The 15,216-nt window shown below is 35.8% G+C and overlaps 1 protein-coding gene across 6 annotated transcripts in view; it reads left to right on the top strand.

The window, feature by feature from the left end:
• The window catches only part of REPS2 (RALBP1 associated Eps domain containing 2), a 227,911-nt gene that overhangs the window by 112,044 nt on the left and 100,651 nt on the right, over window positions 1-15,216 (top strand). For all 6 annotated transcript variants that reach the window (XR_015728266.1, XR_015728265.1, XM_087871424.1 and 3 more), the window contains one exon: window positions 9,496-9,570. Coding sequence is in view for 4 of the 6 variants with exons in the window: in XM_087871424.1 (XP_087727550.1) it covers window positions 9,496-9,570 (75 nt within the window). In the remaining 2 variants the exon portion in view is untranslated. The remainder of the gene's footprint in view (window positions 1-9,495; window positions 9,571-15,216) is intronic.

Raw genomic sequence — 15,216 nt, 5'->3', positions numbered from 1 at the left:
GTTCTTTCATTTTAGTTTATCAGTCTCCTACAGCCCTAGGATTTCTTTGTAGTTTCCCCTCCAAGCATTAACTACCGTAAATTGCTTAGCTTTTTTGGTATGTCAAGATCAACTAAAAGCTGCATCTTACCATAACTTGTTCATTCAATTTTTTAAAAATATATTTTTAATATGTGGGAATCTTTTTCAAATGATAATCACAAAATAAAAAACTCTAGTCTTGTATTATGAAGTAGAAGAGTGGCCAATTGTTATCATTAGGTTACAGAATATACTAAAGTAGAAATCAATGAGAAAATAACTCTAGAAAATGATAATTATGAGGCGCTTAACCATCTTTTTTTTTATAGCTTCCTTTAAACCTAAAGGTGAATATGTACTGAATTCTTATTCAGAGTCATTGTCAGTAAATCAATCAACACGAGACTTTAGTAGGACTGAGATATGAACAACTCATCTTGTTTTAAAACACTTTAAATTATAACAATGGTGTATAAACAGTCTTCATGTCATAACTTCCTTTAGCAGTTTCTTTTCCTCTCTGTGTGCTTTTTAGTGCATTTATCTAAGTGGGTTGGTGACCAATTATAAAGCACTAGTTTCTCAACTTTTTTCGTTCACTACTAAGGTAATTGTTGCAGAGGTGGTGAAGGATTGGCTGGAGGGTAGCAGTTCAAACCCTTCCAAAAATCAGTGTAAATTGTGTAAGCACTAAAATCAATGCACCTCTTAAAAAGAAAAACACAAAGTAGAGAAAGAAGACTAGATTCAATTACCTGAGGTTTAAGGCTGAGAAGGTGAACACTGTAATCATAGTGCAGCTATTAGATGCCACAGCTATAATCAAAGTGTAATTTGCTGTGTTTGAGTCCAGCAGAGTCAGCCAAAAGAAAGCCTTATGGAGGTTGCCAAAGTAGAAGAAATTATGGGAGAATTTTGTTTTAAGAAATACTGAATCCTTGGCAAGAGAATGAAGAGAATGAAACCTTGTATCAAGACAGGGAGTCAGCTGTGCATTCCTAAGAATCATTTTTGGTCAGCTCCTACCTGATTTTTTCCTTCTTTAGCTAAAAACAGTAAATGATTTTGCACACTTTGTTTGAGTTATTGATTCATTGTTACAAATAATCAAAATATTATTTAATTTATTCCTGAATTTTTAGAAGTAGAAACAAACCTTCCTGTACTTTTCTCACCAGAGATGAATATTCATAATTTTCTCCTCTATTTTTTTTTTAATATAATCAGCTCGAAACTGTATGCGAAAATCCAAATAACTCAGAGCCACTGATTCTGTTTGAGGCAACTTCTGTTCAACCAGTTAGTGACCATTTATTTTTTAAAACTATTGATCTAGTCAGTATGTAACAATTCACTTGCATGCCTTTTGTGTCATTAATATTATAGCTAAACCTTTCTCACTTAAATCACTTCAAAAATACAACATAAATTTATTAAGCATGCAAACTACTACAGTGTACATTGGGTTCCCAGCAAAGAATTGGCAGCTTGCTGAGGAGACCTGAGCAAAAGCAGAACTGCATGTACCCTTGACCTACTACATTGCATAGGCAAGACAAAGAAAAAGGCAGACACAGTATAAATTACTGCATGATGTTGAAATATTTTAGATAACCCATCTGGATTGCCTTCTCATTATTTATCCCATCCTATTAGCTCAGCATGTTAGCTAAACTATCTTTCAGATATGGTTAGTGGTGAAAATAAACAATTTGGTTTAACTGGGTCATTGATTCCTGATCAGTTTTTCTACTCCCCCGCCCTTCCCACACCCTCTTATATTTATTTAAAACATTTATGTAGCTGCCTATCTTTCAACCAACTCTGGGTGACTCCCAATGAAAGAGCAAAAGACACATAAAATCACTTTAAAACTATAAAAACTTTAAAATCAAAAAACTTGGTGCCAAATCAAAGTTCTAAAGTGTGATTCTCTAGACTTCTCCCAGTGCTTGAAGGAAGGAAAAGCCAGGTCTTCAAAGCCTTGCAGAGGACTAAAAGATTGAAAGCTTGCTGTGAATGTTTTCTTGCAAGGACACTTTAAGCAGTTCATGTGGATAGGCAGGCATCTTACTGTATACAGTTGAAAGTGAATGCAATTCACATAGGTGTGGGGTACCTCTTATTGCCACAATAAAATTATACTTCTCTATTATAATCAAACAAAAAGAATTAGCTTCATGGTAGTATTCCCAGTAAGAGGCATGATGAACTTTAACTATCTAAAATGTTATGGTTTGGCGTTTTGAAGGTATTGTGAACAGTGCTCATAAAATATTCAGATTGTACTCATGTGTTTGTCAGGTGTTAATTTGCCATTATAATGCAGCACCATTCACAAATTGCAGACACTGATAAAAATAATGTTAACAGAATGATGCTAGACTGCAATTCTCAGCAAACATATTAGACATCTGTAGGATACTTCTGGAAAACCTTGCATAAGATTATACAGCATGTACTGTATTTCCATAAGATTATACAGCGTGTAACACAATACAATTGTATGGTTCTTTTGCTGTACAAAAGTACCAGCTTATCCTAGAAAAACCTGGTTTACTTTCAAAACAAAATTATAAAAATAATTAAGGAATTTTCATTTATCCCTAAAGGTATTTTCTTCCACATCTCTCCCCAGATTATTGGCTTCTCTCAGCCTGTACATTTTTGAATGACCTGACTGACAACTTAAATTTGTGTCTTCCTTCTTTTACTTTTTAAAAAATCTTTACAAATGGATACCCTTTTTGCCATAAACAGCTTTCAATTGATGAGAAACCTGTTAAAGCTGCCCTGATTCAGGATACAGTTACTGATGATAAACAAGGTACAATTCTAAATTGTAGTCTCAATCAGTTTTAAAGTGGTAAATATGTTTTATACAAATTCTATTGGATAGAAAACACCCATACTAGTGTTTCTTCATGGTTAAAGATCTAATGCTGTTCTGAAGGAGAGCTAAACCTGTATCCAAACCAGCCTGGCTGACAGGTCACAGAGACAAGGGAAGAGGACAGTGTTCAGAAGACATGTGAGGAATCTGAAAAAGAAATGGAAAGAGCTTTATATCAACAGGTGGCACTGTTCATTAGGGGCTTATTGATCCCCAATTTTATCCTTTATTTTGCTTAAACACCCCAGAAGTTTAATGGAGACTCATATAAGTAGACTACTCTTCTCTTTTTAGCTTCTTTTGTATCACCTGGACCCTTCCAAGGGGACGCCCTTGAAAAGTATTCAGAAGCTTCAATTTATTCAAATGCAGCAATGATAATTGTTTTTTGCAGGCCTAGATGTGCATATGTGTCATCTCTCCTGCAGGAGCTGTGTTGGCTGTCTATCTGCTTCTGGATCCAATTCAATGTGCTGGCTGTCACCTTTAAAGCCCTATACGTTTTAGGACCAGATTATTTGAAGGATTCTCTTTTCCTTGTTACATCTACCTGACCTTCCAGAATGGGGAGTCAGGGAATGTTATAGATATCCTTTCCTAAGAAGGTTCATCGGGTGAGATCAAAAATAAGAGCCTTCTCTATCGTGGCTGCCTGCGGAACATTTTATTTTATTTATACTTCTTAACCATCCATCTCCCTCAGAGATCAGAAATATTGTGTTTAGGTTTTAGTACTGATCTCCCTGAAGTGCAAGTTTTCATCGCTATTTTGGTGGTGGTAAATGTTATTTAACAGGATGGTTTCAATTCATATTATGGTTCTAGAAGCTTTATTCTAATTACTTAAGTAATTCATGGGGTCCTTGGTACTGTTGGAGCTTGATTGTTTTCTTGCAGATATTTCATTACTCAACTAGGATACTGCTTGAAAGGAGTGGAATTTTTAGGACAAGTGGCTTGCCAAGTGTCAATGTTGGTGGTTCCTTAAGTAGGCTGTTGTTTACTATTTGTTTGTCTGAGTTGGTAGTTCCTTTATTTGGACTATTGTTTACAGCTTGATTTTAATATTAATCTTGATGTTAATATCTGCTTATCAGGATGTTGATTGCTGGCAAGGAGATGTTGTAGTCTTTTCACTTTTTAATTTTCTCTTTTGAATGGAATGTAGATGTTTATCCCTATGTGCCTATGTGCCTGTTGACAGCTGATTTGTCTGAGTGTCAGTCTTCCAGGAATTGTCTAGCATTTTTGGACTTAGCTTGGTCTACAACACTCAGAGTTTCCCAATTCAAACTATAGTAAAGTCTGTTCATGTGTTGGACAATTAAAGAATTTTCAGCATGTTGTCTGACTATTAGTTGGTTTTCATTTCCTGTATCTTCTTCCAATCACCTGCAAATGAATGGGGAGAGGGAGAAAGTCAGTGCAACTGTAGAAAAATATTTGTGCTCATATCTTTCATATCAAAAGCAGTATTACCGTGTTTCCCCGAAAATGCAACCTATCCTGAGAACAAGTCATAGCCCGATCTTCATGCCTGTGCCTAATATAAGCCCTATCCCAAAATAAGCCCTAGTTAAGCCCTGCCACCATCTGGCTGTACAAGGTGGGGTGAGGCATAGGTGTAAAAAATCAAGCTAGGGCAGGGGTGGGGGGCTTGGAAGTGCTTACCTTTGGCCCACTGCAGCCAGGCCTCCCATGCCTCACCACCTGTCACGCCACTGCCTGACTTCTGCATCCACTTGTCGCAGCCAGATGCTGCAAAGCTTGTTGTACTGGTGGGGGCATTCTCAGAAGGACATCACAAGGCTTGCCATACCAGTGGAGCTGCTCACGCACAATGGCACAACACCATATCCTGCTGCAAGCAGATGCACTGGCGCAACAAGCCTCACAGTGTCCTTTCTAGAGTGGCTCCACCAGCGCAACGAGCCTCACGATGTTCTGCCATGAGCAGCTCTACCAGCACAACAAGACCTGAGTTCCAGGGTCCCAACAGCAGCAGGGCCAGCAAGCAGGGAGGGCGGAGGTCAAATTTTTGCACGGCAAAAATTTGTTACGTTGTGGCCGCAGGCAAGTAGACGGTGGGACAGAGGGTGGGGCTGGTGGTAGAAACGCTCCTATTCCCATCAGCCCCCGCACTTGCCGCCTCCTGCACATCAAAAAAATAAGACCTCCCTGAAAATAAGCCTGAGTGCTTATTTTGGGGCCCAAAAGAAAATAAGACCGGGTCTTATTTTCAGGGAAACATGGTAGCTAGCATTTAGCAAATAACTTGCCAGTAGTTATCATCTGTGTGACAAGTGCAACATTTAGGCAGCTACGATTGTCACTGTTGGCTTTCAAAGTTACCCTCATCCTCTGTTCTGTGAATTTATTTTTTCTAGGAGGAATGACAAACAATCCAGCTCCTTCTCAAGGAACACTTTTTTTTTTGAAAAGTTTTTTATTTTTTTAAACATAAAACATAAAATACATCTTTTTAGAGCAAGGATTTGATCCGGTATAGAGTAAATACAGTTACTCACATTTCCTCAACCAATTTTGTTCCAAATTTTATCCATTTACATCTTAAAAAAAGAAAAGAAAAAAAAATCTTATTCTAAACATTTATCATTCTACTATGTCGCCCTAAATTCTAAACAATTATTTCCAAATAGACATCATTCCAAATCTTTGTCATTTTAACAATCAATATTTCTTATATATTCCTCATTTCTAAGACCCATTACATCAAATCTATATTGTACCTCTCTTAGATGGCAGCTAGTACCCATAATCTTAACAAAGAATATTTTCCTCCTCTCTTAATCGTTTCTAAATCAATTGACATTTCCATCTAAAATTTATCACTCCCAAAATACTTTATTTTGAAATCTAATATTTAACTGGTTCATAACTTAAATAGCTATTTCCCAACAGTGTTTTCCGCCACTTCTATCTCTATTTATTTAACTGGTTCACAGTTTGGTTTAACTATTCTCCAGTATTATCTCCTCCACTTCCTCCTAGGTTTATTTTTTGGCTGGTTCACATCTTAATCAGTTGCTTTCCAGCAATGCTTTCCTCCACTCCTAACCTTACTTATTTAGGCTGGTTCACTGTGTAATTTTAACTGTATATCAACGTTATCTCCTTCACTCCTCCTAAATCTATTATAAAACTGGTTCGCAACTCAAATAGTTGCTTTCCAGCGGTGCTTTCCTCCGCTCCAACCTTTATTTTTAACTGGTTCACAACTGTATTTCAGTTGCTCTCCAGGTATATTTTCCTCCACTCCTAACTTTTTATTTTTTGGCTAGTTCACAGTTTTGCTTTAACTGTTACCCAGCGTATGTATGTATGTATGTATGTATGTATGTATGTATGTATGTATGTATGTATTTATTTATTTATTTATTTATTTATTTATTTATTTATTGGTTCGATTTATATGCCGCCCTTCTCCGGAGACTCAGGGCGGCTTACAATGCGTTAAGCAAAGTATGCTTTCCTCCACTCCTAACTCTATTGGCTGATTCACAGCTTTACTTTAGCTGTTTTCCAGCACGTGCTTTCCTCCACTCCTAACTCTTATTTTTATTTTTAACTGGTTCCCAGTTTTGCTTTAACTGTTCTCCAGTATGATGCTTTCCTCTACTCCTACCTTATTTGTAAGACTAGATCACAGCTTTACTTTCACTGTTCTCTAGAATCATGCTTCCCTCCACTCCTAACTTCATTTATTTAGCTGTTTCATAGCATTTTGTTTTAATTATTGTCCAGCTTTATGCTCTCTTCCGTTTCTACATCTCTTATTCAATTATTTAGCTTTAAATTAATTCACAATATATTACTCATATTTATTTTTAAATCCATTCTCCTCCGTATCTTTAACTGGTTTAAAATAAAAAAGTACATCAACAAATATCTTAACTCCTATTCTCTCCTAAATTTTCTCCTGTGCCATGCTTATTTCCAATAAGTATCAACATTTTAAATCACTTTGAAATCAATTTTCTATAATTATTAAATCTGTAAATAATTCTTTTTAATATCCAGCACCTTAAAGAACATTTTCTTCTAAATTATTAGATCTGTAAATAGAGCTTAAAAATTCCAAATTTAAAAAGGTATTAAAGCATCCAAAAATCATATTTTTCAATCATTTATACTCTTTTTTCTAGTCAAATTGTTTGTATATTCATAAAATCAACTTTAATAAAAATAGTAGTGAAAAAAGAGAGAGAATAGTAACAATATTAATAATAGTTAAAATAAAAAAGAAAAGGAGAAACAAAAAGAAAAAAGAAAAAGAGAATAGAAATATAACAAAAGAAATTGAAAAGAGAATTAGAAAAAATAGAGGGGAAAGGAAACAAAAGAAAAAAAAAGAAAAAAGAAAAAAAAGAATAGAGAAAGAGCAAAGAGAAGAAGGAAAGTATCCCCTAAGATTGTTCAGAGATCAAACTCCCAGACACCATTACATCCATTTAATTCAAACTATGGTATTTTGCTATCTTGTTACATGATATATTCCATTTTTTTTTCTTTCTCCGATCTGTCTGAGTATATTTGTTTTCCATTTTAATGTCCTCAAAGTTATAAGTTCTATAGAGTTAATTCTGAATTGGCTATTCCATATATAGTATCATCATGTCCGTCTTTTGTTGCCACACCCTTTTTCTCTTGTTGCCACGCTTATTAAATCAGTTTTCATTATTCCATTTAGTTTCTTCTTTCTGATCTTCAATAAATCCTCCAGTACACAAATTGTATGTCCAAAGTCAAGTCTCTTGATTTTTTTCTCAAAGTAATCCACTTTAAGTAACAAGCAACAAAGTTTCTCTTTCAAGTAACAAGCAGTCTGGAATTTACACTTTCACTTCTCAGCTGGCAGCCATTTTTTCCATCTCCATTTGTCTTTTGTCTTTACTTTTAAAAGCATATTTATTTCCTCTTCTCCTTCCTCTCTCTCAAACATAATCCAGTCTCGTTTAGCCACAAAAAAAAAGAAAAAAGAAGACCAAGTCTGTATAAAGTCATTTCCAAGAAGTCTGTGATTAATGCTATCTATCAACAGGTCTTTTCTCCACCATTCATTTGTCTTTTTGCCCCAATATTTTTCAGCTGCTGTTAAGGCTGGAGCATACTTATTTATAATCCAGCTTTTACAGGCAGTTCCCGCCTGGGCAGCATTCCACTCACCCGGCTTTCAAACTCCCTGCTCCGCTCTCCGCTTCTCCTCCTGCACATTCTTTGTTCCGATTGTCACAATCTCAGGACAGCCACCATGGCTGCCGCATCCACCGCCGCCGGTGCAGAGGGCAATCCTCTGGCCCTGAGGAACCTGCCCGTTCCTCTCGGCCATCCAAGGGGTCCCTCTCTATCCCCCTGTCCCTACAGGACAGGGTAGGTCCATCAACCTGCCAGTGGCGGCTTAACAGATGGGGTTTTTCGTGGGGCTCCAAGGAGCCCTGCTAATTCCCCGTCTGAGCCGTTGTGACGTCAACCGGACGTTCCTTCTCAAGGAACACTTTGATTTTAGTTCCAGTGAAGATCCATCAAGTTTTTCATTCTTCTGTGCCCTCTATGTCCTCTCCATCCTATGCACCCTCTTTTCCTCATGTTTAAGCTGAGAATGCAGGAAGAATTTGAGATGATGTAATAAATTTTAATTTCTCAATATTGAAGAGGAAAATTAAAATAATTTATTGGAAAAAGCTACCCTGATGCCATACAAACCTTATGGCAGAAGCAGACCAAAAAACGATAATACACTTAATAGTAAGTGTACCCATCCTTTGAGATAGCCCAGGTCAAGAAACAGGCATAGCAGGGAGTGCAGGAATACTCTTTATTGTAATAATAATGTAGAATAACTGAACTTCAAAAACCTATCCAAGTTTCTGTCCTATCTTCTATGAAACAACATTTAGGCGGGGTTATTTTGAATTTTGTTTTTACATTTCTGTGTATCTCAGAACCACATACCCTTTTCTTCAAATTCTCCCTAAGGACCCCAAGGTGCTTTTCCCAAAAGGCAACTCGATTTTCTTGAGTTTTTTCTTTGAAAATGTTTTGCTTATCTTTATTGCAGTCAGTTTTCCATTCCTGTTAGAATAAATTATGCATCTGTATAATGTAAATTATTTTAATGTGCTTTGAATACTTTATTTTACATTATGTCATTGATGAATAGATATAGTTTGCACCGTGAAAGGAACCTTTCTGCTTCAGAATGAATTGGAATCTAACAAGCTTTGATCCACAAAGCAGACAGGTGTTGAATTCATCATTTTATTGCAGCTCATTCTGTTCTGGAAACTTTCTCAGCCTCAACAACAGATTGTTAGGGAATTGATTGGTGAGAACACTCAATCCCTAGCAGAGCTCTGTTTGTTTGTTGAACACTTTACATATATGATACTTCGAGTCTGACTTCTAAGCTTTATGCATGAACTTTGCAGAATAATTTGTTTGTAAATTTGCTCTTGATGCAAAATATTCCCAAGGGCACTTCTAATGGAAATGAATAGTAATAATTTAGTCTCAAATAATCAATACCAAATAATAATAATTCATTATTTCTTTCCAATTAGATCTGAAAGTGAGTGATTCTACCCAAGCAGTGCCAAAGGAACTTAAAGTACCTCAATGTTTGCCTTTCAAAACAGGTAAGGAAAGATTCTTGTATAAAAACAAATATAGCAAATGGAAAATTTCTAAATGTCTAATATTATGAGAAGAAAAAGTTTTCCCTTTATCAAATTCCCCAAAAGATGTCATATAGAATTTTTTTTTAGTACAGTCAAGGTTAAACAACAATGCAGAGTCCAAAAACCAAGCAGGATCCAAACCAAAGGTTTATAACATTTAACAAGTAAAATTGAATTATGTTAGCTAGACTGCCAAACATTGGGATTTGAAAAGCATACATTGTTCCAGCAGATGTAGATCCTCAACTAACAGCTTTAGTCTAGTTTCCAAATCCCATCAAGCTCTTGCTCTGAGTAAATAGTTCTGTTCTCAATAAGCCCTCTACTTTCTTTTGAAAGTCCATTAGTTCCAAAGAGCTGTCATTTTACAAGAAGTTTCATTGTTAGGCTTTTATATGGAATCTTGTTCACTGGATGGCAATAGGCTAGCAGTTCCTAAGCATAGTACATAAAATTATCTGCCACAATGTCCTTTCTGTCAATGACTACTTCAGCTTCAACCACAATAATACACGAGCAAATAATAGATACAAACTCAAGGTAAACCGCTCCAAACTCGATTGCAGAAAATATGACTTCAGTAACAAAGTAGTCAATGCCTGGGATGCACTACCTGACTCTGTAGTTTCTTCCCCAAACCCCCAAAACTTTCACCTTAAACTGTCTACTGTTGACCTCACCCCATTCCTAAGAGGTCTGTAAGGGGCGTGCATAAGTGCACCAGTGTGCCTACCATCCCTGTCCTAATATTCCTTTTTACTTACTCTTTTCATGTATTCAAGTTATGTTTATACTGTTACCTGTTATCTTATATATGCTTTTTTTTATTGAAAAAGTTTTACAAACATCAATTTTTCCCCCATTTTTCCCCTCCCCTTCCCTCCCTTAACCCCCCCAAACCCTCCCCACCCCCCATGACTTCCCCAAGGTGAAATCTATCCACATTTATTATATCAAAGTTTACCACCCCTCTATTCTCCCCCCTGTGTACTATACAATTCTTCATGACAATAAGCTATTTTGCCCTCTATAAACTATACATTTCTACACAACATTTAGCTGAAGGCTATCTGGTACTTCCTAGTTTGGTATTTATTCTGCACGTAATCTATCCATTTCTTCCACTCCCATACATAGGTCTCTTGAGTCCGATCTTTTAAGTATGCTGATATCTTCGCCATTTCTGCAAAGCTGGCCATCTTCAAAGTCCATTCTTAAATTGTAGGCATATCATCCCTTTTCCAATATTGACCAATCAGTAACCTAGCTGCTGTCACCATATACAGTATCAGTTTTGTTTCCCCCATTGAAAAACCCTCAACTATACCCAGTAAAAACAATTGAGGAGAAAATTAAATTTTTTTCTTCAGAACATTTTGCATAACCCACCAAATTTTTATCCAAAAAGCCTTTACCTTCTTGCATGTCCACCATATATGGTAATATATAGCATCTAAGCAATCACATCTCCAACATTTCGGTTGAACATTAGAGTACATGCATGACAGTTTCTTAGGATCTAAATGCCACCTATAAAACATTTTATAAAAATTTTCTCTCAAATTCTGCAACTGTGTAAATTTAACATTCTGAACCCATATTTTTTCCCAAGTTTCCATCATAACTGGTTCTCCGAAATTTTGTGCCCATTTTATCATACAATCTTTAACCAATTCATTTTCTGAATCTCTTTCTAACAAAACATTATAAACCCTCTTAATATGCATTGGGCCTTTCTCTTTTATCTGTCTAACCAATTCTTCTTCATGCAACATTAATCCTATTTTTTGATCTTCTCTCCATTTCAATTGAAGTTGATTATACTGTAACCATGTTAAATTAATCCCTTCTTCAAACAGTGTGTTTAATGACTTCAGTTGCAATCTGCCCCCATCATTAAAAAGTACTTCCTTGTATAAACCCCCCCCCCCCGAGTGACTTTATATTTATATTCCGTATAATGTGACCAAGATCCAGCCACAACGGTATTTTATAATCCCATTTGAGTCGGTGCTTCTTCCATACTCTCATCAAGGAGCTTCTAAGTATATGGCTGTTAAATACTTTATCCACCTTGTTTTCATAAAATAAGTATGCATGCCAGCCAAATTCAAGATCATAACTTTCTATATTCAATATTCCAGTCTTTGTCCTTCCAAACCAGTCACTTGCTTGAGTAAACGCTGCAGCTTCATAATACAATCGCAGGTTTGGAAGTTTAAGACCACCCCTTTCACGAACATCTTGCATAATTTTCAGTTTAACTCTTGGCTTTTTCTCATTCCAAACAAACTTATTCACTCCTTTTTGCCATTCCATCAAGTATTTGTCACTTTTAAGCACCGGAATCATTTGAAACAAAAATAAAAATCTAGGTAGAACATTCATTTTAACTGCTGCTATTCTTCCAAGTAAAGACAGCTGCAGTTTTTTCCAAGTTTCCATATCCTTTTGTACCTTTCGCCACAACACCTCATAATTATTTTGAAACAGTTTTATATTTGAATCTGCAACTTGAACTCCTAGATATCTCACCTTTGATACTATTTCAAAGCCTGCCTTCCTTTCCAATTCTTTCTTTTGATCAGCTGTCATATTTTTAACTATCATCTTGGTTTTTTTCTGGTTCAGTCTAAATCCTGATACCATACCATATTCTTCTATAATGTCTTTCATCTGAATTATTGATTGCATCGGCTGTGTTAGGGTAACAACCAGATCATCTGCAAATGCCCTTGTTCTGTAATCCTCTTGCCTTATCACTATTCCCTTCAAGGTACTTGAGTCCCGTATTGTATTCAGCAAGACTTCTAAGGTTAAAATGAACAACAACGGGGATAACGGACAACCTTGTCTTGTGCCTTTTTCTATACTAAAATTTGTAGTTAAACTTCCATTAATAATAATTTGTGCTGTTTGTTCTTGATAAATTGCTGCAACCGCCTGTACAAACTGATCCCCAAAGTCCATCTTTTTTAAAGTCTTTAATAGAAAGTCCCAATTCACTCGATCAAAGGCCTTCTCCACATCCAAAAACACCAGCACTGCAGCAATCTGTTTATTCTTCTCAAGATATTCCAATAAGTCTATAATTTGCCTCACATTATCCTTCATATATCTGCCTTCTATAAATCCTGCTTGATCATGATGAATCACCTCTTGAATAACTGGCATTAATCTGTTGGCTAATACTTTCGCATAAATTTTATAATCCGTATTCAGGAGAGATATTGGTCTAAAATTTTCCGGTTTTATAGAGCCTGCCTCCTCTTTCGGTATCAGAGAAACAAAAGCTGCTTTCCATGAAGGGGGTATTTTCCCCCCTTGTTGTATGCTACAAAATAAGTCTTTAAGATGTTCAATCATTTCTGCTTGTAAAGTTTTATAATACACCGCAGTTAAACCATCCGTTCCTGGAGCTTTAGCTGTTTTCAGTTGTTTAATAGCAACAATAATCTCCTCAGCTGTTATTGGTAAACTCGTTCTTTCCTTTTGATCATTAGAAATTTTTATAATTCTCTTTTCTTCTAAATATTTATTTATAAATTCATTCTGTATATCATCTTTAGCATATAGTTTAGAATAATAATCTAAAAAGGCTTCTTTCAAATAAAAAAAAAACTGGTAGTTTGACACATGATTTTGCCAAGCTTTTCTTATCTATTTTAGGATCTATTACTCCATTCCAATCTCCCATAAGTAAAATAGATCTATAATCCCATTGTAGTATTTTAGAATGCAATAACTTGTAAAAATTTTCTTGTTGCTGATTAGGAGCATAAATTCCAATTACCAAGATCGGACCATTATCTGTAAAAAGTTCTATTGGTATGTATCTTCCAGAATCATCTGCTTCTATAATTTTTGTTAGCAATCTTTTATTTGTATAAATCACTACCCCATTCTTTTTCTCCGAATTTGAAGCTATAAACTGTATTCCTAATCTAGAATTTATCAAATATTTTTGATCTTGTGTTTTAATATGAGTTTCCTGTAAGCAAATAACATCATTATTAGATTGTCTCAAGTAATGAAATATCTTCCTCCTTTTCTGTGGTGAATTCAATCCGTTCACATTCCAAGATAAAAACTTAATTGTCATCTGCAGGCTCTTGAAGCGATAAGAGCATTTGCTGAAGTTTCTGTTCCACACTATTGGTCTTCGGCTTAGCTCCTCCCACAGCTTCGGATTTTTGTGCTTTACCATTAACTCCCTGTTCGTCTTGTGGTAGCTTAGGGTTCTGATGTTGTTTCTCTAAGAATTGTTTATAAGCTGCTCGAGTAATACGCTGATCTTTAGCACTATGCAACATCCAATCAAGATCCGCTGCTACTTCTCTTGTATTTTTAGGTGGTTCAATTAAAGACTCTAAGGGAAGATCCAAAGGTAGGCCCCCTACCGCTCCTTGAGTCTCTAGTGCCTCCCTCTCCGTCTGTTTCCTCTGCTCTTCAAGCTCTTGTTCAAATTGCTTATCCTTCTCACCCTCCATTATGGCTATAACCGAGGAAGTACGTGGAGATGCTGTACTAAGTTTAAAAACACTGAAATAGAATTCTTCCGCTTTTTGAGGAGTATTTAATCGATATCGCTCTTCTTTTAATCCCCCCCCCTTTTTTTTCCCCTCACCCTCCCTAACCCCCCCTCCCCACCCATCCCCCCCTGTGACTTCTTCATAACAAAAAAAAAAAACCTAATTCATAACAGATTACTTACTCCCTCCTCTAAATATTGACCTTTACTTACTAAAAATATTATTAATATTATAACATCCCCCTTTATCCATACATTTCTGAGAAGAGAAAAGAAAGGGGGAAAAAAAGACATTATACTATAACATTATAGAATAACTTCTCCACTTAACTATACGATAAGTCCTACTTTAACATTTAATCTTCTATATATATTACTATAACATTTCAAAGCGGCCTTCCCCATAAAATCTAATTTAACATTTATTCCACTCTATCCATTTCCTCCACTCCCCTAAATATAACACTTAAAAATCGCTTTTCTTAGACTAATCAATCTACTAACTAGCTTATTCACCCACTATCATGCAAAATTACCATACACAACATTTCTTAATATCTTTGATTCACTGCCCACACTACTTAAAAATATATGTCTATATTTTCCATTATATCTAAATTAAAAAAAAGAAAAGACAATGACTTTAAATTTATAATCCATATAGTATCTTCTTTGAGGTCTTTCCACTGGATTGGTAGAACCAACATCCATAATCGGGTAACATAGCTTGCTGGTGCAACAGTTTATTCAGGATCTTCAATCATATCTGCTCCCATCAGTAGTAAATATCTTCTTATATGTATAAAAGTAAAAAACAACCACCCGAGTGACATTATAATTATATTCCATATAGTAATAATTATGGGTTTCATCAGGATTATTAATTCCCATCATCGTAGTGGGTAACAACCCGATCTTCTGCATGCCCCAGCATAATTCTCTTGCCTTGTGATTCAAGATAATATAATATGTTTATCAACACAAAAAGAAATTCCAAAGTGGATAATTCAAATCCATCAGGTTAAGGCTCGTTTCACGTCCCCAAATTACGGCCATGCAGAGATCTGCCACAA

This window comes from Pantherophis guttatus, chromosome 5 (genome assembly GCF_059756535.1).
Source record: "Pantherophis guttatus breed Tessera chromosome 5, ASM5975653v1, whole genome shotgun sequence".
In the NCBI taxonomy this organism is placed as follows: domain Eukaryota; kingdom Metazoa; phylum Chordata; class Lepidosauria; order Squamata; family Colubridae; genus Pantherophis; species Pantherophis guttatus.
Note: the sequence above shows the minus strand (reverse complement) of the source record. Positions and strands in the feature narration are given on the sequence as shown.